The sequence below is a fragment of the Aquila chrysaetos genome, chromosome 8 (genome assembly GCF_900496995.4).
Source record: "Aquila chrysaetos chrysaetos chromosome 8, bAquChr1.4, whole genome shotgun sequence".
Classification (NCBI taxonomy): domain Eukaryota; kingdom Metazoa; phylum Chordata; class Aves; order Accipitriformes; family Accipitridae; genus Aquila; species Aquila chrysaetos.
In genome coordinates, this window is record NC_044011.1 from 17,625,636 (window position 1) to 17,651,261 (window position 25,626).

A 25,626-nucleotide genomic window follows, 5' to 3' on the forward strand; every position below is an offset into this window, starting at 1 on the left:
GGAAAAGTTGATAATGAAAATAAACTTCCTCTTCCATGGTTTATTCTTACACTCCCTTGATGCAGAAAGAGTGTAAGCAAATTTTTTAAATAAAAGAGAAATCAATTAGAGAGCCACTGGACCCACCAACTTTTCTTGTGCCAGTGTCTCTTTCCAGTATTTAAGTCTTGAAACTTTATTTTTTTGATGTATGTTGTTTGTTGTTGGGTTTTGCTTGATTTTGTTTGCTCAGTTGCAATAACTGCATACGTTATGGTATCTAGCTGGTGTATTGGTGTACTAGGTACTTTTTGCCTCCATTTGTTCAGGGTTTTGTTGTGGTTTCCAGTAACTTTTTGCCAAATATTTTCATAAAGAGAAAAAATGAACCATCAATCACAAAACCAGCAGAACGTTCACCAAGTGAAAAGAGCTGCACAGTGCAATAAAGAAAATCCAACATCTCCCACGTTTTTCATGTGGATTGAGACTTGATTTACATTATCCTTGCACTCTTCTACACAAACCTTTATCTAGAGAAAACCTATTTCCAGCCAAAAGCACAGAATAAAGCTTGGAAGAACATGATCTATGAATTCCTCTCTCTTTGGAAGATGTTTTATGTTCAGCCTTATACCTCAACATGGATTTACTTGATCACTCTGTACTTGCCCTCTAAGTGTGATTTCACTGTAAAGATTTCTGTCTGTATATTTCACTATGCTAGGATTTTTTGAAGAGCATCATCTGGTATGTCCATATAACTGGATACCTCCAGATTTAATTCATCCTATCTGTCATATGGGAATTTTTTTTCTAGTACAGTTACACTGATCCAATGGCTAACCATTACCAGAGGGGACAGCTCTCTTGTGCCAGGACTAGCACTTCTCTAACTCTCAGAGCTCTAAAGTGCTAGAAAACCACTCATTTTTCTTCCAGTTTCTCCTGAACTGTGTTCTCATGCAGCCACTGTGCTGATGGGAGGTAAGCAAGGGTAGAGCGGCTCTTTTCAGACACAGCCAGCAGGTAGGTCAGGTCAGATGCTCTGTACAATTTCAGGAATAGCCATTCATTTCAGTAGAGTGCAAGTCACCCTCTGACCAGTCCTGTCTTTCTCCATTGACTGTGCAGGGAACTTGGGATGATTGATTCAGGTGAGTTACTTAATCCAGATAAAGACAAATGACCTGAATCCCACCGTAGAAACTAAAGGTAAGCAACCTTAAGGACATTGTGTGATTTGCATTTATTTAGTTCAGTTTAGTACTTGACCAGTTTTAACGACATGGCTACTTGTTAAGCTTGGTAACTCAGCATTAATATGCGTAAGCATAGGCAATACAGATATCACCATGCACACAAACTAACAGAAATATGAAAATAGTACCATTTTTCATGTGCGTATGATGGCAGTATTCACCACAATTTATTTAATATTGGATTACAAGCATCAAGCTATGGAAAAGATGTCAACTATTACGCTTCAATTGCTTTGAAGATACTATTTTAGTGCTGTCATGTTTCATAGGAAAACCATACTTCTCTATTATTCATCTGACATTTAAAGCTTTTTTTTATGTTCCTTCCTTGAAATATAAAGACTTAATCACAAAAGACAGGTTTTAAGAGGACTTTATTAAATCTGACAACTGACTAATTGGACTGTGTGCAATTAATAAAAAAATCTGATAATTGAGCATTCAACAAAGGATTGTTCACTGATAGCTTTTTTTTTTTTTATTTACTTCTGGATTTTTACAGATCTACAGTTCTACAAATATAATGTTTGAGTAAGGCATTATTCTTCCTAGTTTACGCCCACACTTCACGACATTACTGCAGTGTGGGAAATGTCACATTGCTTCTCCTGGTAGAAGAGCCACAGGAACTACTGAAATACAAAAAAACTAGCCCTGCCCATACACTTCCTTAGCTGAAAATATTCATGTAGGACAGACTGGGTGTCTCACTGTTTTATACCTTTTTCACTTACACCTTAAATGGCTATACAAATATAGTAGAGACACTTATGCAAACTCTCAGATTCACTATTGTGGGATCTAATAAAAAAAGCTAATACTGAGAAAACAGTGCACTTTGTAGAGATCTCTTATGATGCTCTACAGAGGAGCCCAGTAGGTCACTACTTGCATATGGGATGTTTTAAACTTTCCCTTCAGACATATAAAAATAGTTTGGTTTAGATACTTTCTCTTGCAAATTTAAATATCTCCTTTATTTTTAGAAGAGTGCACTGTATGCTTTACCTTCAGGCTCAGTAACAGATCTGTCACAATTGACTTGATGGTTACATTCCTAGTGGGACATGTAAATGTCACTGAAAGTACAGTTCTTTGTTTTCTAGAGAAATTTCCTAAAATTTCTCTTAAGACGCAGGATGGGATAAAAGTTCATTGCCGTTTTGTCCTTGTATTTACTACTGAAGATCGGTTTCTTCTTTAAGTCTTCATAAAATAGAGTCTTTTTTCAAGCTGGATCCAACTTATCTTAGAGGGTTCATTTCCTCACAGATCAACTATACCAAGCACGCTGAAAAGTACAATATAAATTGTTTTGCTTTGTTTTGTTTTGAATTCCTTTGCTGCTAGATGTTAACTGGCATCCCCGGGTTCAGTGAATTCAGTCAGTAACTTGCTCAGTCTGAGTTTTCTTCTCTATTTTTCGGATGGGACACTTCTGCTACTTCCACTCCTGTTCTTGCTGAAAAAGACACTTCCAAATGGCTCTGAGTCTTTCACTTGGATTTAAGTAGGTCTTCCCATTCAACAGTGGACTCACTATTTTTAGGAATTGCTGGAAACATTGATTGCATTTTAGTTTGGAATTCTTTCATCTATAAAAGAGATTAAGAAATGAAATCAGTTAACTGTTGGAAAGGAGCAAATAAAGTAGCACCATGAACCCCAGGCTTATTCCACAAAGTAAGCTGTGTGAGGTAAAGAAGAGGTAAAAAGACTTTAAAAATAACAGAAAATTAAGACTTTCCCTCTGATTATGTCAGTTTAATTAACAAAGCGAAAAAAAATACGGAGGGACCCACAACAATCCCCCCTTCTAAAGCACCACACTGGGGTGCCTAATTTGGAACACTTGCCTGAATGATTCACTACTGTTATATGAACTACCATATATACACACACCCCTTTAAAATGTTTTTGTTTAGAGGAAAATTACCTCCATAGAATGTGCCCATATTTTGACTGCAGTGCCTTTTTCTACACTTGTAATGGATTAAAGGCCCAATAGGTCTGTTCAAGGATTTTAAAACAAGGATAAAAAAAAAAATACTGGTCAGCTCTGACAATTTAGGTTTATCCCACAATATGGATACAGGTGACAAAACAAAGTCTTGTTCAAATTTAAACATTAGTATAAATACACTATATATAGGACTAAGCTTTTTTTTCACTGTTTTTAAATTAAAATGCCATGAAAGAGGAAGTTTGCTAGTTTTATATTCTGTATATCAATACATTAATACCAATTGCCAAATCTATATTTATGGTAACCTTTTTATCACCAATGTCTGATTCAATAGACGTGGCAGTCCAAAACTAAAATTTAATTTCTTTAAAAATCACTTCTGTTTGAAGATAATACTTAGATTTAGCGGGTCTCTTTCTTCCAAAATTTTTACATACATTTTTACATGTAATATGTTTTTAAAGCACAGGCATAGAAAAAATCAAATCAGTGAAAATCCTGTTACACAAACAGCAGGATGTACAGGGGAAGTTTTGGACTGGCATTTTTAGGAAGCTCTACAGAATCTCTGACATTCACGCAGAGAAGACAGGATGTGGTATTCAGGTACTGGATGCAATGACCTCTTGAAGACCAAATGCTGTCTCAGGCAGTATGTCCCATGGAGAGGGTCCAGGAAATCTAGATATTCTGAACAGACACACAGGCATCTTCTTTAATATCCCTGTATTTTGTGTGCTATGGGTCATCGGGTTTTTTACAAATACCTTTGGGCCATTTTCTGTTCAAGTCCTTCTACGTATGAATAATTCTGTCAAAGAACTGATACTTCTTTAGAGAGATGTTGCTGGAATGCAATTATTCAAGTTAGAGCTGATACAAAGAATGAAACAATTTACAAAGAAATTACCAATCCTTTACTAAGACAATAACAAACTATGATGGATGAAAGCATTTTAGAACTCAAGTTTTTGTGTAAAAATGCCTGGGTACTGCTAATCAAATAAAAATACATGTTATATAAAGTAGGAGGAAAATTCAGAGCCAAATTATCCTTTTTGTTTTATCTGGATTGTGTGCTTATGTAAAAACTAATTCACTGTCTGCTTTATATTTTATTCTGATCAGATAGCTGTTTTGATTAATTATTTGTTCTTGGTTTTTAAAAATCTTGGCAATCACCCACAATTGTTCCTAAAGTAATATTTTTGTTTCTTATTTAAAAATGAAAAGCTCTCATAGACAGCTAATATTTTCAAGAATAACAAACACCACTATCAGAGCTGATGCAGAGAACAGCCCAAATTACATTAAACAATTGCTGACAATTAAATACAAGTATTTACCGTAGGAAATGCTTTAGGAGCTTTGGCTTAGCTGTTTTTTCCAGTACTCTGTAATTAAGTTATCCCAGGTCTCTGATGTGCAGAAAGAATTCAACTTATTTAACATTTTTTACTTCCTAAAGAGTGAACCAACTCTTCTACTCTTTCATCTCAGTCTAAGTATTATCTGGGTGTTTGGTAACACAGGAATGGTCAGATCCTAACCTGATGTAAACTGCTCTAGCTCAGTTGGCATAATTGGAAATTTTATACCAGCTAATGATCTGGTGCAATGTAGATTTTTTGGCTATTTCTAAACTCAGACTTGTAAATTTCTTTTAGTGTCAAATTTAAATGACACACTCAGAAGCCCTACAGGACACTTCTGTTACTCCACTGAAGACACACAAAACCAAAGGAAAACTAAAAGCAATTATATAATAAACCTCCAAAAAGAGGACGATGGGTGGGGAAGCCATTCAGAAAACTACAGTGCTTCCTCACTCTAACAACTACCTTATAATTACTAACATGCCAAACCCTAACCCTCGAATACAAAAACCAATCTTGTCTGGGAAATAAAACACTATAGTTCTGTTCTGAAAGAAAAAAGGTATTTATTTAGAAAGCACTAAAACACTGCTAACAGCTGCAGATTTAAGAATATTCAGATTTTTCTCTCCTCAGAATGCTAATTTATGTTCTGCAGGTAATAGCAACTCATTTCCTGGAAAAGCAATTTTTCCTTAACACGTGGACCAAACCTGAAATATTCAACATCTTTCTTTTGCTTTTAAGACTCCCTGAGAAATTTCTTCAGCATTGTCTTCTCAGATTTTGATGCTTATTTGTAAAACCTCTTTGCAAGTGATGCCAGACTCAACATCTCATTTACCACTTCCTCTCCTGCCAGCATCTATGCCCTTTTCCACAAGCCCCCTCTGCACAAAAATAGTTTTTCATTGCAATTCACAACTTTGACCATGTTTTATATTTTTCCACAAACTTTCTTCCTTTGTGATTCCTGGACAGTGAGCTATTTTAATAAATCATAATGCCAAGCTCACCACCACCGTGCATTCTCAATGTTATGCTTTAGGTTGTCAGCTATTTAAGAAAATTACCTACAGTGACTGGCATGGGCCTCACTAATACACAAGGTCTTCACTTCACGGTATGTCTAAATGGGACCAATTTCTTCGCAGTACAAATGTCACAGCTACCAACTCTTACTAGAAGTTTTCATTTCTATACAATTTAAAAGATACCACACCCTATTATTTCTCTTCACATGAGTTTTTGAGTTCTCACTAATAATACATTAAGCAACATAATTAGTACTAGTCACAGGCTTCTATTTTCCTCGTCTCCCTCTCCACCCAGCAAGAAAGTGCAGTACAGTATTTCATTAGGGCTTTGATCTGGACTTCTAAGGTATCTCTCCTTTCTCTTCTGTTCCACTGATAACACCAGCTTCTGAGTTTCTTCCTCCATTTCCACATTTGTGCTTGTTGCTATCCTGAATGTACTTCCAAATGCTAGCCACTGTCCTCCCTGCATTCTGAGCTCCTCTAAAGCTCACTTGCCACACTGCCTAAAAGCATGGAGAAGACTTTGAAAAATAACTGTTCTCTGATGTAATGGAACCAGTGTATACACACATAAATAACCATGGAAACTGCATCCCAAAGTTCCTATCCCTTCTCTCCCAGTGACAATGTCTGCCTGCTTATGAACGGCTCTAGTATCAAATTTTAGGCCATGACTTCTTTCAGTCAGACACTATCAGCTCAATATCCTGGGCCTTGACTGGCCAAACCCTATTTAATATATTTAGGACTAAATTTGGCCTCCAAAGTAACTCAGACTGGCCTCAGGGTTGTTCTTGCTTGCATTTGGTTGACAGTATCATACCAGGCCCATTGGAACTTCAGATGATCCTTGTAAAATTTGTTCAGTAAACATGTAAATTAGCTGTCCTTCAACAAATTGGGCTTACCGGTGTCCAGTCACCTCTCGCAGTGTGCTCAGCTTCTTGTGAACATGATAAATCTAGCTTTATGTTCTATTAATATGGCACACTTGAGGTGCAAGGATTGGGACCTTGTCTTTACCTGCTTTACCTCTCAGGGGACAAGCACACTTCTTGATGAGGGAAATGCTACAATTAGGAATCTGTGTCTTGCCTTGCCTTTTCTTTTAGTAGCCATACCAGTCAGGAAGTCTCTTCTCCCCTCTCCCTTCCTGGAAATCTTCTCCTGTATTTCCTCCAGATTCCGCAATACACATGCCAGTGGTCCCAAATCAAAAGGCATTAATTTAATTATGAAAGCTAATGTGCTATAGGCTAAGTACTGGAATGTTTTGAAATAATTCACTGAAATGGCTGCCTCTTTATTATTGTCAGCCACACTGACACTGGGGTACTCGGTTCAACTGTGATAATGTCTTCAATTAATACTGCAGTAAACCGAGCACTAAAAGCTGATTGTATTTTACCTCTTTCTGCTGCCATCAGTATCACAGGCCACTCTCTAAGCTGCTACTTCTGAACCTAGCAGTACACGAGTGACTTGTAACACATTTCTTGATTTAACATTCCAGCATGCTCCATTCCTGGAGGCAACTCTGAAGTGAATTTCACTCAAGTGAATTTTATTTTTTTTATCACAGATATTGCAAAGCTTGACGCTGTTTTTTCTTGCCAAATAAATTACAGTAACTGTTCCACCTCTGACTGTCAGGCTTCTTTCTAAAAGGGTATCATCTACCTTACTGCATTAAATAATCTGTAATAGCTACAGATCACTGTTATTTTCTTATCTTAACCTAATGATCCTGCCTCAGGTGGCAAAAATATGGGGACCTAAAAGCATCTTCCATTTAATAATCTCTTTTTAATGTACATCGTTGACAGAATGTCACGCAAAAATTGGGCTAGCACTATTACTGAGAGCACTTACGTGGCCGTTCATACTAAAATGAATGGAAGAGAGGCTAAAAGAGTCTATTTGAATCCTAGAATGAAAGTTTTACGAAGAAATGTTCTCTTTAATGTCTGACATCCATAATAGGCCAACCTAGATTCTAGGAATTATTAGTTTCCTATTTTAGTACTCATACCAGTAAGAACTGCTTACATTAGCTTCCAAGTGAAATGAGGTTAGATGCCCTGAACCGGAATATCGACTGGCAGCAGAATACAGTATGTACATGCCCTGTGTTCTCCTCAGCGACCTTCCATTTCACGAGGAATGAACATGAGATGGGCTGCCCTGGACTTAAAAGCATCAGAGAGGATTGTTCTTGCCACCTTTTCCCAAATCTTAAAATGATTGCTGTCGCCCCTGTTAGCAAACTATTACCAAGGTCCGCATAGAGAAATAGCAAGCTATTTGTCGAAAACAGCAAGAACTGAGCCCTTACAGTGCTCAAAGAACAGAGCAGACAGCCTGCTGGCTGAAGGCGATTCTCCGATTCTTAGTGTAAAATGAGGCACTCACTGCAGGTCACCCTGTGCCAGTTTGCACCCTGACCTCTAAAATAAGCATGGAAAATATAGTCCTGGTTCATATTCTTAGAACTTATACTTCATTGGCAAAGCCATTATGAATGTTCAGATTATTCAGAACTACACGTCTTTGAGAATGGCCCTCAGAGGGTCAATCCTGGTAGTATACATCTTAATATTTAACTATCTTACACTGTGCTGTCATAGTACACTGTTCACAACCTGTTCGCTGATCCCAGTGTTTCAGGCTTGCATAGAGAAAAGCAGCAGCAGAATTTTCTTAAACCATCTAGAGAAGTCAAGAGCTCATATTAACCCCCTGTCCCATGCTTAACCTTATGCAGTGTTGAGTACCCTCTTTGAAATCAGAGGGTCATTTACCATGCCTAAAATTAAACACACACATAGACATGTTTTTGCAGAAACTTATCCCTATAAATACTGTGTAATTGGGTAAAACATGTCCTGTGCTTTTTAGAAGAAAAATAACATGAAAATAACCTAAGTGAACTTTATAGGGAGAGGGGGAGAGGATCGTCACTGCTTAGAACAAAGCTCTCACACTTCCCAAACCATTACACATATGTAGTAGCCTCCCACAGCTACTATATATTCTGTCTCAAATTACTGGTGAACTACTGAGAGCTGTCAAGTCACAAGGGTCAGGCTGTCTCTTTTCCAATGACTGGGTCACATGAAGAGAGAAAACACGTGAAATACCTTCCTCATGTTACTTCTCCAAGTGTGCAGCAGCCATGTTACTCATTCATACATGGATGCATTTCACAAATGGGAAGATAGGTGGTCTGCATCACAAATGCGTTTTACTAGCCCCACTTTGTCTGGTTTAATTTCTGTGCGAATGTCACTTAGCTCCCAAAAGTGCGATTGTTAACTGGTAGCCTGAAAGTATCTTTCTATACATCTATCATAAAAGGAAGAAGATGCCATTCCAGTAGAAAAGCCTAAAGAAAACAAAACTGTTCTGGTTTAAGGTTAGATTATTTTGAATACAAAAAAAGGGAAGTGATTAGCTAATTATGATCAATGGGAAAGACAGCTATTAATTATACACACCAAGACAGTAATTTCGTAAACCACAATCTGAAAAAAAAAAAAAAAAAAAAAAAAAAAAAAAGTAACTTCCTTAGGTTCACAGATACAGGAGTATCCTTTAAAATTTTATACATTTCCATGTTGATCCTTCTGAAATAAAATACAACAGACTTAAGTTTTTGTAGTATATGATATCTCAAAGTAGATGAGGTCAGTGTCTCATTCTCAAGCCTGTTCTCATTGATTTCAGTGATGCTGCATCAGGCTTCAAAATAAACGTAATGGTACAAAGTCTGGATTATACCATCTTGTTGCAAAACGCTTACATGCCATGCAGAAAAATGGAGTGAAACACTTTTGAAATCACTGAGGAACATGACATTTATTTCTGCAGAATCTTACTTTCAAATCTGGGTGCCTGGAAAGGACATCCACATGATTTGTCTATTACGGTGTATTAGTCATTGCTCCTTAGTCACCCTGGGCAATTTGAAAAATTAATATTGAAGTAATTTAAAATTTAAAATAGGTTAAATATCTAAATGTATAAAGCAAGTTGGTTAATGGATGCAAAATCTCAGGATGAGTGTCCCAACTCTGTAAGCTCTTCTGTGCTGTAATTTGGATTTCTGAATTAAATTAAAAACATGAATTGTCTGCAAAAAGGCAGCTCCTGAAAAGGGCAACCTGAGTAATTTTTTTCCTCCATATGTCCAGGAATTCATGAGACATATCATCCACAAGTGAGATTCATGGCTGGGAAAAGAGCCAGCACAAAACCAAAACTCTTCAGTGACGCATAAGCCTCAATGCCATGACCGGGGCTGAATTCCATGCAGGAAACCTGCCAGAGCCAGTGTGACACCCAGAGCCAGGCAGGGACGGCTGGGTGCCTCCAGGCAAGCAGAGCAGCCAGGGTCTTGGACCAGAGAACGGTAACACAAGCATGGCCATACCACCACACTTAACGAAGCACAGGAAGACCCCATGGGACCAAGACGTAGCATGAGTAATTCACACCTATCAGATATGCTTTTATTCAGATTTTAGTTGTACACATATAGTTCAGTTACATACAGCCGAGAAGCGGATCAACCCACTCATGCACTTACAGTGACGTGGAACTGCTCCACAGAGGCAATTTCAGACCACAGGCTGAACGCGGTTTTATTCTTTCTAGCTGCTTAAGAGGCTGGTGGCAGCTAACAGCTACAAGTCTTTCCCAAGACACAGCAGAATAATTCCTAAAGACAGCTACAGTTACAGTCTTCCCATATCCTTGAAATACTTACTTACATCTGTCCCTATTCATAAAGCAGACGTAGCAGCTTTCCAGTAGGAAAACTATGATCTTATTCCTTGAATAAGCATTCTGCCTTCCCAAGTATACACTGAAGTTCATAGGTTACTTTTTTTTTTCTTTACTTCTCGGATAAAATGAAAGCAGTACATATCTGTGGAGGCAAGTCTTCTCCACACCAAACTAATTAGGCAATGTAAGCAGCACAGAAAAACCTTTTACAAACAGGAGGAGGAAGTGTTAACTTGTACTAGTACTCCATCTTCTTTCTAAGAGCTTGAATTTAAATAAGTATTGAGGAAATGAAAGAATGTTAAAAAACTGGGCAGATATGATTTATATTGAAATATATGATGATGAAATAGCAAGGAAAAGGTATGTTTTTATTATGCAATCAAAAATAAGCATGATAAGGAATAGAAACTTCACGAGTAATACTTAGGTGAGGATTAAATACAACTGTAATTAAAAACTAATAACAACGAAAAATCTAAGAATTACTCTAGAATGATTCTAGAAGATATAATGCTTTTATGGCAACATTTGTTCCTTTATGGAATAGCATAAAAATTCAGCCACTGCAATATGCCTGTACTTGGTAGAGATCTATAGGTCTTAGTACTATTTACAGATGCCAAACCCAGTATTTTTTGAAGACTATGTCTCCGTGTTCTCATTTTATTTTGTAAATTAATCCATCCTTAAAGCCAATACTTCTTTGTATTTATACTGTACCTATGACTATAGTCTCACAATATTATATCAAATACCTCTCAGAATAAGCGGTGGGATGTTATTATTTTTATGCCTGAAATGGTGATTTAGAGGTTAGATTTCCCCTAGAGAAAAGCAACCCACCTAGGAAATGTCCTTACCAACAAAACCATGGCAAGCATATATTCCCTATATTGCTTTTAATTGGTTTAGATGTCTCTTTACAGCTGTGCAATCATTTTAGACTGTTAATATCTTAAAGGTTAAGATCAATGAAAAACAGGATATTACATTAGGAGTCACCATAAAAATGATAAACTAATATTTTATAACTATATTAGTCACAAATTGCTAGGCAATTCTTCTCACTATTTTTCCAGCCTTCCATGGAACAGATGTGGAAGCAACAATCAGAATCTCACAAACCTACATATGAATCATCCTGGTCCTTTTCCTATGGGAGAAAGAATGCTTTTATTTCTGAGGATATAAAACCTAATTTATTGAGGGCATGAAGAGCAAAAGGGCTTTTAAAGCATAATTTATCTTGTTTGTTAATTGTTGCATGCTTCAGTCTACAAGGGCTGAGGGTATTGTTCTGCTTTTAAAAGACGGCTCATAATTGCTGACAGTTTAAAAAAAAAGAAAAAAAAAAGAACATCAGGCATTCATAGGTGTGTTTTAATACCTGTCAAGTATTCTATAACTGCAAGTTTAATTAAAAATAAAAACCTGCTTATTGAAAACAAGGGTTTATAATTCAACTGTAACTTCTAGAAAATTGTGAAACATTTTTCCAAGCAACAAAAAAGTTTGATGGACCATAACACTTGTAGAATAGGTAAATAAAATAAGAAAGGTTTAATTTTTGCAAACTTCCATGAAAATACTTGTTTAGGACAACTGTAACAACAATAGTTTTAAGATAATTTTGAATTTTTTACTTAGTAAAAATTTTTACTGAGTGAAACACCATTTATTCTTCAATAGAAAATTTGAAACTTCACTGTGCATTTCATATGGAGAATGTTGAAATAAGATGTTTCAACTACTATTCAACTTTAAAAAAATTTAAATGATAAATTGGTCAAACCCATTCTTTTGTACAAAATTTATTTCAATACCTCTGTGCTTTGCATCAGAGAAGAGCCAGTCCACTGCACCAGGAGTGGGCAGCTACAGGGTTCTGAGGTTGCAAGCTCAAAACCCTGTAAGATAATGCCATGGAAGATAATGCCATGATGTGGAAGTTGTTAAATAGCAAATATACTTGTTAAAAAAGGTGGTGCCATTTTGTTTCAAGCCAGATGTCAATTATTAAGCACATGTCCTTCTATTTTGTAAAGTGCCTCAGAGAGGAAGGCTGTGGGTGTGTCTGGCCGAGCCCTGAGTTCAGATCAGTTGTCATCTTTGGAAGCAAGTCTCCCAGTTGTCCATGCTTACTGGGCCTGAGTTTGTGTACTGCTGAACAGCCTCAAAACACATGAACTGGGTTTCTTTAGGGTGACACAAAAATGAAGAAGCATTCTAGGAGCGCACCTAACATAATCCAACTGCAAATAGGCATTCAAGCCATGGGGCAAGGCCAGAGTCAGTCCAAATTTTAAAAATCCCCTGGAATGGTTGTAGATACCAGGTCCTCAGTCTCCATTTGCTTCACTGTCCCAATGCTGCTGGTTGATGATACTTGCTAATATAGACAGAGCTTCTATGCCTGGAGACAATCAAAGGTAGACTGACTTCAAGTATTTTCCTAAGAGACTGCAGGAAGCAAGTTAAAAAAGCCTGACTATTACTGACAGCTGGTTATTTTCTGGTACAATATAAAACTACATGACCACCATCTCCTAGGTTCTGAAAATGAAGATTTCTCTTTTACATTATCGAAAAATAGAGCTTAAACCATTAGCAAACCAAGTCCTCAATGATCCATCACTTCTCCATTTAGGAATAAGAGTTGACTGGAATTTAGTAGGGCTTATTACTTACTAGCCTGTCCTCAGATTACAACAGTTACTGCAGCGGTAACTGCAGTCAGGGGATATTAACAACCCAACCTGAGACAGCGTACAGTCTTTTACTTCCCTTACCAAGATATAAAGATCAGTTACTTACTATCACCCCTGGGTTTTCACACTGGCATAAAAAGCAGCAAACTGTAAAGCTACAGGGAACCACCTTTAGCAATAAGGCCATTTAAGAGCTGGAAGTAGGAATTGTCACAGCACTGTTTTAAGAACCAATAAACCGCAAAGATTAAATAAAAATCTAGTATCACCAAAGCTGGTGCATCATGTCAGTGTCTGGAACATATCTCAGCAACGACTTGCTTCTATGGCAAACACAGGCTGTCTCAGAAGGTGTAAGGACGAGGCATCCTGAACCATGGCTTCAGTTTCCTTCCATGACACAAACTGCTGAGCAATCACGACGCTGCTTCAGAATGATGGACGGACACAGATTAATTACAGCAATTATAACTCAGCAAGGAAGTATCGTGTCAGTTTGCTCTTGTCGTTTCGTCTCTGACTTTCTAAGTGATGACAAGATAATTTAAACAGCCACAAAGCTTAGAGTAATACTTATTTTTATCACTCACTCACTGTCCCGTCGATAATTTATGCTCGTCGGAAACATCCCCGAACATTAAAAATCATAGCATTTTGGCAACGATACCAAGTGAAACCACTCCTCTGGGCTCTAACTGACGGCAACACCATTTGCCACTACTGCATCCCTTGTTTAAAAACCCGGGTCGTTATAAAACGATGAAAACCGCTCATTCCGCCGGTGCGAAAAACAAAACGGGCTTTTTCCCGCCGGCGCCCCGCCCCTGCTGCTGTTCCCGCCGGCGCCAGCAGGTGTCGCTGCGGCGCAGCAGCGTCTCCCCGGCCCGGCCCCGCCCCGCGGGAAATAACGCACCGGCGCGTGGCGGCGGCGGATAATAGCACAGACCCTTCCCCCCCCCCGCCCCGAAACCCCCAGAAATCGGAGCAGCACCTTGCTGGTTTAGTTCTACCCTTTCAGGTGTGCGGGAGATGCTCACCACCTCTTCCTGCGGACACAAGTACGATTGCAACGGGTTTAGGGCAGGTAACACTGACGTAAGGATTAGGACAACTCGGTCATGCCAATTGAGTAGTCCATCGCTTCAAACCAGTGCGTGGCTAACGCGAGCAGAGGTCAAAGCACAAATAGCACTGAGCGCGTCCTTCGCCGCACTTCTCCAAATTCACCGACGAGCTTTGCTCTCCTCCTCCTGTAAAGCCAGCCCAAGCTCTGGTGAGCGCGAACTTCAGCCGTCTCCTCGGCCTGGCCAGTCAGGAGTGGAACTGCTCAACAGCTTTCCTGGCCAAGCCAGCTACGCTTTGAGACCTCCTAGCTCTCTTACTCCTTTCGGTGTGATTCCTGCCAACCCATCACACCTGATTTTCCGCTGTGGCTTCTTGTACTTGACTCCTGGAGATGGCACGAGGCATTAAACAACACTTAGCAACTCAGTCATACTTGACTCGGAACTCCCCTCCCAACTCTGCAAGTAAAGGTCAGTCCTTTATTCACCAAGATCCCACCAAGACAGTCACAGGGGCAGAGCTGGCAATGGATTTCAGAAAGCACTGGATCTAATGTACTCCTACACGTGACAGAAGAAGCTTTCTTGTTTGCTAAATGAAACATCTGCAGTGCCTACAATCAGAATTTTATTACCCTTAACAATTTAATATCAAGAGAAGCAATTTAATATCAAGCGACTATATTAGCTGTCAGTAATGTTATCAATATTACCAGTGGCTCTTAAACAAATGAAGCTGCTGCCCAGCAGGGCCAGATCACTAATTAGCAGGTCCCAAAGGCAGCCAGTTACTGTTAAAGTCAGTAAGGCTTAGAGGCTGGGCAGAACCTCTTCTTTTCTTTGTCCAGCTGCCAAAGCTTTCTGTACTAAGTTCACACAGATTCCTGGCATCAATATGAGTCAAGTCTTCCCTCAGGTCACATACAGTATAGCACTTTCACAGGCTAAAGTCTGCCTTAAGTTCATAGCTTTCAAATCTTGGTATCTGATGCTAGGTTTGAAATTGTATCTTGAATCTCCACAGGTATTGGGAACCTGCATGTACTACAGAGCAACTGAACCAGCAGCACTCAACCACCTCGAAGACATTTTTATTCAGGTAAGTCTGTAAGAGCCTCTTTTTAAAATGTTTAACTGAAATTAAAATGTTCATTTGAAAATGTTGAGCTTAGTGTAAAATCTACGGTGTCTTCCATGGTCTGAACAGTTTATGTGGAAAGAAACTTTATTTCACTCAGTGATAATTTCAGTAAATAGTTTCCCACAAATAAGTGTCAACAACAATCAAAAACCAAAGATGACTTACTCTAGAAATATATTTTTAATGCTAATGAACCTCTTCTCTTTGGTCAGAATATTTCACTTTTAACATACTTCTGCTTTTGTACCTCCTGCAATTTTAAACATATATGTATTTGATTTTAATAGATATATAGTAAAACAGGAAAAAGAAACATGTGACAGGAAATTTACAAATTGCTAATTTTTGATTCTGCAGTAATGAGTAGCACTATTGTACGTGTTTCCTTTCTGCAGTGGGAATTTAAAAGTCTAGAGCAAATGCAATAAATATGGCAGTGGTGAGCAGAGAGAGTGCTGCTCAAAATCACGTGCAGACAGTCTCTTGACAGAAATCTGCTTCCTTCAGTGTCTGCAGTTCTCACTATGCACTACAGCGCAACGTAAGCACTCCACAACAGAAACCAATACCAACAGGTATTTGCAAGAGCCTCTTAAAATACAGTTTCCCCACCTCCTTTCAACACTAACACAACAGAGAATATAATAAGGTGCAGCTTTCTGACTAGGAATGCTCAACAAGTCTCTAAAATGCCCTGCAATGTGGTGTATGCTTCTGACACAAGAGCCACTGCTGCCAGGTAGCCAGGAGCCCCACCAGACTCTAACATATCCTGGGGCTCGGCCATCTCAAGCTTAGTGGATGTTGCCTGTCAGGCAGTCTCAAAGAAAGCAGCCTCCCAGGGAAACCAGTCAACTGTGGGTCTAGGCCAGTACTTCTCAAGGAGGTAAAAATTAAGCTTACCTAGAAACAGTTAATGTAAATTGCAGACTAGGGTCAGATTCTGCTGTCCTTTGGCAGGATCAGAAGTACTCTGACGGAACAAAAATATGAATCAGCAGCATAGTGTGAAATGAATCCTTTTGGCTGATGATATAACTGACAGTAAACTGAGCAGACTGTTGTAGCTCAGCATGCAGAGAGTATAAACTGGTAGTGCCACTCTTCCTCCCCCTTCTGCCATTCCACCACAGCCTTACAAGGAGGACTTGAGTTTAAACAAAATGCATTGTAGCTGCCTCCCATGTCCTGCTATGCTTTTTTGGTATACTGCCTTCCTTTACTGGCTCCTATTGAGAATCAGCATTGGAAACTAAGGAACAAGGCATTGTGTAGTGCTGCATGTTGGGACCCAAATCGTGACCTACAGGATACATCAGCAGAGTAGACAAGAAGAGAGAATTTGAATACAGATATTAATGAGAACAGTACTGGGATGAAGTAGTATCTTCTCCTTTTTAGTTTTGGGAGATCCTTTGCTGAATATATAAATAATTTGCCATGGAAGGTAAAGGAAGTCTATTCATTCCTAGTCCTAAACAGGATGCAGACAGTTCTGCCAAACTTATAGCTGCAGGGGACTCTTAAGTCATGGCTCATTACTAGGGGCAAACAAAAATGTTAACACGAACTTCAGTGTTCACGCTCAACACTGTGAAACACTGGAACATAAGCAATTTACTGAAGATAGCCTTAGCCTCTTGGGACATACAGATGCTTCCCAAGTTTCTTTGCCTTGACGTGGTATGTCATGGACCACCATTCTACTGTACATCAAACTCAATCTTCTGCCCTCTTGCCCCTTCCAGAAACACACTAGAAAGCAAGCTAGTTTCCTCCCAGTTTTTACGTCCCCAGTGTCCTGATGCAAAAAATGGAACTTGGACAAATAAACAGATTGCTCTAAAGATAGGATTCAGGGGGTAGCCTTCAATTCAATAAGCGAAGTATATAGAAAGTTTGCAGCTACTATTTTAGTCTCTAAATTAGAACACTGGCTCTTTTGTGAAGAATCTGAAACATCTGTGTAAATAAACATAAGCAGGACAAAACTGTTCCTCCCACAACATCCCATTTTTTGCAGATACAAGAATGCCTTCCCTGTGTGTACACACTCTGGTTATTCACTCTACATGTGGTGAATGAAGGTATAACTCCTAGGCTGAAGTAGTACAGAGATTATCACCCCAAGATGCATTACCCAAGGAAAAATATGGTATTTGAGAGGATCATACTTGCTACTCACACTGTGCACACCCAGAGCCTTCCAGATGGCAAAACTGAGCAATCCAACTCCGCACCATGCGTAGAGTGAGCCCCATCCTAGGGCTCGTAAGGCCAGTGATGAACCACTCTCTGGTAATGCAGCTGTGGCAGTAATCCCCTAGAACCAAAAATAAAGTTATCAAGAGAAAGTGAAGAATAATTGGAAAAAAATATGAACTAAAAAGGTTAACTTAGTGATCTAGAATTTTTCCTGACTTGCCAGCTGTACTATTGTGGCCACAGAAACTGTTATGGCTGCCAGCAGACCCAAAGATCCAAGCAAGGGGATGGATGAGCTGCCTTCCCACCAGAAGTGGCTTTCATGGTTGCTAGTACCACCTGGGGATGGTTGTCTTTACCCAGAAATGCTGAAGTCAACTGTTACGTGAGCACAAGAGTCTGTCACTCAGTTATTCCACCAGTAAAGATACAAAACTGAATCAAAACCAGTCACAAGCCCTTATGCGAGTGACATCAGAACATAATCACTGTAAGTCATTGATTTTGGTACTTCTTCTTGAGGAGTACAGATGGGGAGCAGCCATTGGCCTAGAGGTCTTTATCCGTGCTCCTGAAACAGCAAATGAGGAAACTGGAGGAACCTGAGTAGCTTTCAGCTTGACACGGAGAGGGTATAACAGTGACTGAGAGACTGATTTCGAGGGGCTGCAACTCTGAAGGAGCTCTGGAAACTATTTAGGAGAATTTTGTAAAGAGTGAACAACAATGCTGAACCCATCCTCCTGCAGAGTTCACCAAGTGGCAACATAGAAAATGCTCTGCAGTCTCCATACTTCTCATTTTTGTCAGAAATGAGAGTAGGTGGTTTTAACCACTTGTTAAGATACTGCTGTGTAAAAGCGTGCCATGAGATGTGTCCTGAAAACAAACACTCTCACTTGGAAAAGCCACCTCAGGCCAAGAAGAATAGAGCCTCAGCCATGATGGGGTCCCAAGCAAGATGAAACCTTCTCTGCCACAGCACATAAATGCACATTGCAGCTACCAAGGGCATAAGCCACACGCTGGCCGACATCAATCAATTTGCACTGCACGTTCACTGTTAGCCAGCCATTCTCATCTCACAACGCCCATCTTACTGTACTTATTTCATACAGGACAGCTTCAATCTGTGTAGCCTGCAACAGCAGTAGGACAGACATAATCCTCTTGCTCATAGTGGTAAATGTCAGCAAGAGGGTTTGGCTTTTTTCCCCCAAAGGATTACTGTTCAATTCTTCACATAAAAACATAGATTTCAGATGGTAACTGTTAAAGACTGGCACCTACAGTCCTTACACAACTAAACAGTCCTACTTACTTACTGGGTATCTCGGGGAAAAAACCACAATTATTGCTTAGAGGTAAACATAAATGAGAGTGCAGGCACACAAATATATTCAATAAAGAACTATTTCATTTAGTCTAAAATACTGAAAAGTGAAATTAACTTGCAGAATGATCCAAAAAATTTGCCTCCAAAACATGCCAAAGACCTGCACTTTTCTATCATCACAAAAAATGGGAAAAAAATCTTTTGTATTCTTGCTTTAAAAAGAATTGAATTTTTTATTTTTTTTTTTTAAATGGTTCTCTTTCTTCTTTGATATAATTAAAAATATGTAGTGTCTATCACTATGGTATTTGGTCAATGAAATAGCACCAGTAGTTTTTTTTCCTCTTGGCTTTCTATTTATTGAAATGTTAAAATGATCCTCAGGCAGTCCTCAGCATTAACACTCTTCCTTAGGATTTAGCTGTAGGCACAGTTACCCAAGGACAAACACACACTTGCAAAGGACACAAGCAAAATGTATCTTGATCCTTATTTATTCTGATTTGGACATCCCAAAGTGGAAGCTGTTAACAAAACAATGCTCTGTAAGCATACACATACATGCACAGAGACACAATCAACAGAGATCTCTAGTCGCACTGTTATACCAGGTCCTATTTTTAACTTACCACAGCTAATGAACTTTCCTAACTCTTTCAGTAGACTGCTATAAGTAGATTTAAAACACTGATGATTATTTCTGACATTTTTCCTGCTTCCATAGTCTAACCATATACAACAGGCAGAAAAATCTCTCCCATTCGGAAGATGGGAAATGAATGGACAAAAATATCCTCTACTCAGAATCTTTAAATAGGAGTCATTATCTGTGAAAATTGCTGGCAAAAAAAAAAAACCATCACCCGAATGGTATTTAAATGCTTGATTGCTCCAGAAAAAAAGGGGTAAATGGTAACAATTGATTTGGTTTTACTGACAGCAGTCAAACAGCATTCAGTCAGAGGCTGATTCCTTGGGGTGCTAAGTGCACAGATAAGGATTTCTGTAAACAGTTTGTTATATGATTATCAGGTATGCTGTTCAGAACATCAAGAAAGCTGATTAATGAAATGCTAAAAAAATTTAAAAGACAACAGTAGCATGGGAGAAAAAGATGTCACCAGCAAAAGAACATTTTTAAGAGAACTGAGTTTTATTCAGAAGCCTGTTATTCTATGCACAGATTGTCTTCTCTTCATTACCGCTCCTGTATTTTTTTTAAAAAAGGAACTCTTTAATTAAAAAAAAAAGCTATTAAACAATACTTGAGTCTTTCTAAAAACCAGGCCAGGAAAATATAGGGCAGAATTAGCTGATTTGGTTACCAAAATATATGCTGCCTTTTTTTTTTTTTTTTTTTTTTCTGGAGGATATAAGCAGGAAGTGGGAAAAGGAGAAATTACATTGTTTTTTTCAGACACAGGCCTCAATCCTTTAACTATCCCCTTGTGGATAACAGTATGTCTGAAAGGAAGCAGTGCCTAAAATAAATGGTGTGTTCAACTGTTTTGGTTGATTGTATTCAGCATGTTCACTGTTCTGTATGATCTAACCCATTGTAAAATAAAACACCTGGCTAAATGCTGGTAAAACTGAACACTTATCACAAGGAGGCTGCTGCATCTGAACATTTAACTTTAACACCCCCCCCCCCCATTAATTTCTTAACTGAAGGTCTCTCTAGTGGTTCATTACTAAACAGGATTATGTAATCTCAGTTTCGAGTCAATTTGTGTGCCTGTCCTACAAATGCTTACATCCACTTTACTTCACTATCACGGAGGAGGTACAGTAGGTGCAATTTCAGCTTTATCTCTTCCCAGTAACGCTGATGCTACTCTACAAGAGTAGGGTCTCACACTGTTGCTTCCTGGAAGCCTGAATGCAGTCACGAAGCCACGATGCTGTGATGCCACAGCTTCCCCTCTAAATTGCTATTTTTTTCTCCCATAAAACTATTTAAATCTGTCCCAGGCTGCATTCTGTTTGCTTCCTGTTTCTACCTGACTTGCATGCTATCACTTCACTGACACAAAAACTGGCACAAGCCAGCAAAGATGCCGGAAGATTAGGTCTCGCATTTCTTCCCAACATTGATCATCAATTCTCATTCCTTTGGACTTTCCCCCAAGCTTGTGCCAGCACAGTCGCTGCAGTCATGCAGTGAAGGGGATCAGAAGACTGACTTGGACTAAAATTAATGCAGAAAATAAAAAAAAAAAACCCATAGAATTAACCAGTATCATCTCACCAACCCAGTAGCACAAGTGTTGGTGCCTTTACAGGCACAGGAATGAATTCCCAGAAACTAAGGGCTGGTAGGATTACTGCTTTCAACAGCAATGCTGGCTGATTTTGCTTAAAGCACCTGTCAAACTATGGCCAAACCTTAACATGGATAAAAATAACATTTAGACATTGAACATCCAAGAAGGATGCAATCATCTGAAGTTATTCATAGTTGCGTTTTTGTTATTATACATGATGTGTTATTAAAAATGACTTGCAGTAACTATAAATTTAAGTAAGAATGCTACTGCAAAACTGTTTACCTTGTTGGTACCTCAGAGAGCCTCTACAGACAGTTAAGTCATTTTCAAAGTTTAGCCTTCCCTTTTGAAATTGCTCACCTACAAGTACCTTGACAAAAAAGCATCTTTCTACACTTTTCAGTATTTAAGTTGAGAGGCCCAGGAATCACAGATTTTTGCTAGCAAACTGGTGTAATTCATTTGCATGGATAGTAGCAGATACAGGTTTTCAGCAAAAATCAAAATGGTATGTATCACTTGGTGCCATTTCCAGCATACATATTCTCGGATGTCAATGTAATGTCACCCTTGATAAATTTCACACCAATAACAGGACAGCTCAGACAGCCAAAAATACATGTGAGCTGGAGAAAATGCAATGCTCAAGAAAAAGGAAGTTTTAAAAAAAAATTATGTTAAAAAAAAGAAAGAGAAAACTTCCTTATTGTAATATAGTTCTATAGCTTGTGAAATAACTTCTCATGGAGTTTTCTATTTTGTCTATTTCAGAAAAGAAACCCAAGTTTATTGTTGCTGAAAAGGCAATGAATGAGTTATGCCACAGCAGAGGAAAACAGGACGGCAAAGGAAGGAACTCACACTCTTTGACCACAAAAGGAGACTGTGAGTGATCAGATACAAAGGGTCTGATAGAAACTGCAATGAAAGTTTTTTTTTTTTTTCTCTTGATATGCATTGTTATTGAATTAACATTTTAAAAATAAGCAAAACTGATCGGTTCTCAGCTCCCTAAAAACATCTGTAATATATGTTGTATTTTAAGGCCTCGGTGGAGACGAGACTGGTCAATTTTAAGGGCCTATTTTTTACATTTTCGGCAGTAACAAACCATTAGTGAGAAAAAAAGCATTCTTCAATTAAATATGCTGTATTTCAGATTAGTATAATTGCTAGCTTTGCTTTGCAGTTTTCTTCTACAGAACGCTCAGGTAGATCCTGTTAGTAATTGCACGAGATCAGATTATTTTTGGCCATCAGATCCCATAGTACCAAGCCACTACTCACTCTCATCAGTCCCCTTACATGGTGGGAAGAGAGTGGAGAGGTTAAAATTTTGGCTAAATGATTCCACTTACATATTCCACAGCCTACAGGCTTTCTACCTCGTCATTCCCATCCCTACTGCAGTTACCTCACTTCCCAATTCACTATAGCACTGTGGGACTGTATGGTGAACTGGATCACTGAGGTGATACAGGGTCATGACTGAAGTGTGTTCACATCACAGAATCAAACCAGACCATCAGTTATATTCCATTATATAGCAGTAGTATGATTCCAGCAAACAGTGTAAGCTTTATGTATTTTAACTAATCTCGAGTACTAAAGTATTTAGCAGTGCCAACTCTGAACTGATTTTTAAATTAATCCTACCTCTCTTGAGTTCAGCTAAGTCTAGTACTCTTGCCATCAACTTCGTACAGCCAAACTCCACATATATCAACATTTCTAAAAAGCATTTGATGCATCCTTGTTTCCTGCGTATCATAATTGGAAAAGAGTTTAAAAGGAACAAACCTTACTGAACCAGTCTGGGTTCTTCTTTTTTGTCATGGCAAGTGTGGTGCCAAAACCTGCTATCATTCCTGCTGTAGCAACAGTACCTAGAAAAATTCCACCTGTCAAGAAAAGTTTAAGAAATAAAAATTAAGATTTTGTTTCTTAAGGGGAGGAAAAAAAAACCCAAACCACAAAACCAAACCTGTTTTGAAAATAAAACCTGAAAAGTTAAGATCTGTCAGCACATGCAGAAGGGAAAGGCACAGTTGTCTACATTATTTACATTAACTCAATATGGCAAGAAAGCAAGAAAGACTATTTTGAAATAGAGCATTTTTTAAATTAATGGCAAGTGTATATATTTTCAACCCACAAACACACACACAAAAATCATTCAAATCCCAGGATGCCTCTTCACAGTACTTCAAAATTTCTCTCTCACTTCAGAGCCAGGCTACTAAAATCGTCTTGTTCTATGGCTACACCTCACCCTTCCCCAAAAGGAAGATGCAATTATTTTTGTTGCATCAATTGTTGTTTCAAATGGGCCACCTGAAAATCCACCAGTACCTCTGAAGACCATTCCATAAGCAACACTTGCTCTTCAGCTTTCTTCTTTTATGTTCCAATGCTCTGTTTAAAAAAAGAAAATGACACTAGCAGGAAGCTTTCCCAAGACAGAAAGCATTCCTCACTTCTCAGTTCTTTCAGAGTGTTTCCAAAGTCACTTGGGGTCCCTTGATCCCTTCTAGTTCTTGCATCAAAGGCACATGTAGCCATATGTGCCCACTTTTAAGAAAAAGGCCTGTTACAAAGACTGAGAGCACTGTACAAAACCATCTGATTCATATTAAAAATAAAACATTTCAGGGGGTTACAAGTTCTTCCTTTGCAACTATTGATACCCACAGCCTGTTTTCCCTTTCCTAATACCAGTTAGGTAATTAAAAAACGGGCCTGAATAGGAAGCAAGAAGCAAGGCACATTTATGTTGGGTCTCACTTCTTAAAAATTAATTATCCTACGATTGTGATGAAAGAGCTTGCTGTACTCGTGTCAACGAAATCCGTGAAGTGCCTCTTGCGCCTGGGAGCAGGAAGACCTCACACGCTGTCTGCACTTTGCACGCCCACTGCACTTTACGTTTCAAGGTCTACTAACCAACATTTCCCCGATTTCAGATATAACGACCGGTCTTAAATTAACTTCTCCTCAAAGAGGACGAGCTCGATGCACGGCCTCCTCCGGAGGGGCAGGGACGCATTGCAAGGGGCAAGCAAAGCGTGCGGCAGCAGGCAACGGTGCCCCTACGCCAGCACGCTCCCAGAGACGTTACTGCCTGGTGCCTGCCGCCGGGTACATCCCCCTGGCCGCGGTCCGGCCGCCGCCGCCGCGCTGGGACGGGGCGGCCTGGGCCGGTCAGCGCGAGGAGCTCCGGCCTCCGCTCCGCCAGGGGGCGCGGGCAGCCCGGGCACCCACAGGGAGCGGCCGCTCAGCGAGCTCCGGCAGCCGCCGCTGCGCCCGCAGGCGCCCGTGACGGCGCAGACGCTTGGCTGTGCTGCGAGGCCGGGCCCTCCCCTCGCCTCCGCCCCCCTGGCTGGGATTTAGCGCGGGAGAGCCGCTGCTTTTGCTACGGAAACTTCGCTTTGAGGAATCCGCGGCGCGCTCTCCAACCCGTACGAGCCGCCTCTTTCCCCACGGCTCCTACCCCCTCGGGGCGTCCCGGCAGGGCTGGGCGCGGACCCCCGCCCGCCGCCGCTCGCAGCCCCGCAGGGCTGAGCTCCCGCAAGCCCCTGCCGCGGTCCTCCCGCCTCGGCCCGGGGCGAGGGACGGACGCGGCTCCCCTCCTCCCCTCGGTGGCTGCAGCCCTCGGCCCGCTTCGGGCCCCCCGCATCCCGCCCAGCAGCGCCGGGGCGGCCTGCGCCGTGCCTTGTAGCCCCGTTTCCCGTCCCCGTACCGGCGGCGGGTGGCTGCGGGGCGGCAGGCGCCGCCGCCGCTGAAGGGGATGGAAAAGGCGGGCGGCGTTGTAGGGGCTTCCTCGCTGCCTCCGGAAGCCTCGGCCAAGGCCATCCCCAAACGCCTCGGCTCCTCCCCGGGGACGGGAGAGCGGGGCAAGACCTCGGGCTACGGCAAGGGGGGCACGGAAACGCCTTCCTCCCGGACGCCGGCAGCCGCGTCCGCCGTCCCGGCGGCAGCCACGGGGCCCCCCCCAGCCGCCGCTGCTCGTCCCTGACCCGTGCAGGCAAGGGAGGGGAGGGGAGGAAGGCTTTCTGCACCTTTGATTAAGAAGAGCTTGTCCTGGGACGCCGCAGGGCTCCCGGCCCCCCGGGGCAGGGCCAGACTGCGCCCGGGGTCCAGCGGAGGCGCTACCCCTTCCCGGGCGTCCGCGCCGGCAGCCGCCCCCATGGCCCAGGGCGCGGGAGGAGGAGGTGGCGGTGGCGGCGGCGGCGGGCCCCAACCCGGAAGGAAACGGAGCTGGGCCGGGACACGCAGCCGCCCTTCCTCCTCCTCCTCCTCCTCCTCCTCCTCCTCCTCCTCCTCGGCCGCGCAGCCGGGCGGGGGGAGCCCGCCACCCCGAGGGGCTTGGCCGGTCGCTGCCGCCCCGCAGCGAGGCCGGAGGAGGGCGGGGGAGCTGGGGCGCGCTGACCCGAGGAGTGGCTTGCCGGGGGCTGAGGCAACTGCCGCTCGCCCGTGAGGTGACTGGGG

General features: G+C 40.9%; 1 protein-coding gene across 1 annotated transcript; it reads right to left on the reverse strand.

Moving 5' to 3' along the window:
- Positions 1-1,389: 1,389 nt before the first annotated feature.
- TMEM242 (transmembrane protein 242) lies at positions 1,390-25,436 on the reverse strand. Its single transcript, XM_030022933.2, has 4 exons — positions 25,197-25,436; positions 22,939-23,039; positions 17,513-17,650; positions 1,390-2,836 (listed from the first exon to the last, which is right to left on the reverse strand). Exons 1-4 carry the CDS (start codon positions 25,324-25,326, stop codon positions 2,738-2,740), a joined length of 468 nt encoding a protein of 155 aa, XP_029878793.1. The 5' UTR covers positions 25,327-25,436; the 3' UTR covers positions 1,390-2,737.
- Positions 25,437-25,626: the final 190 nt, after the last annotated feature.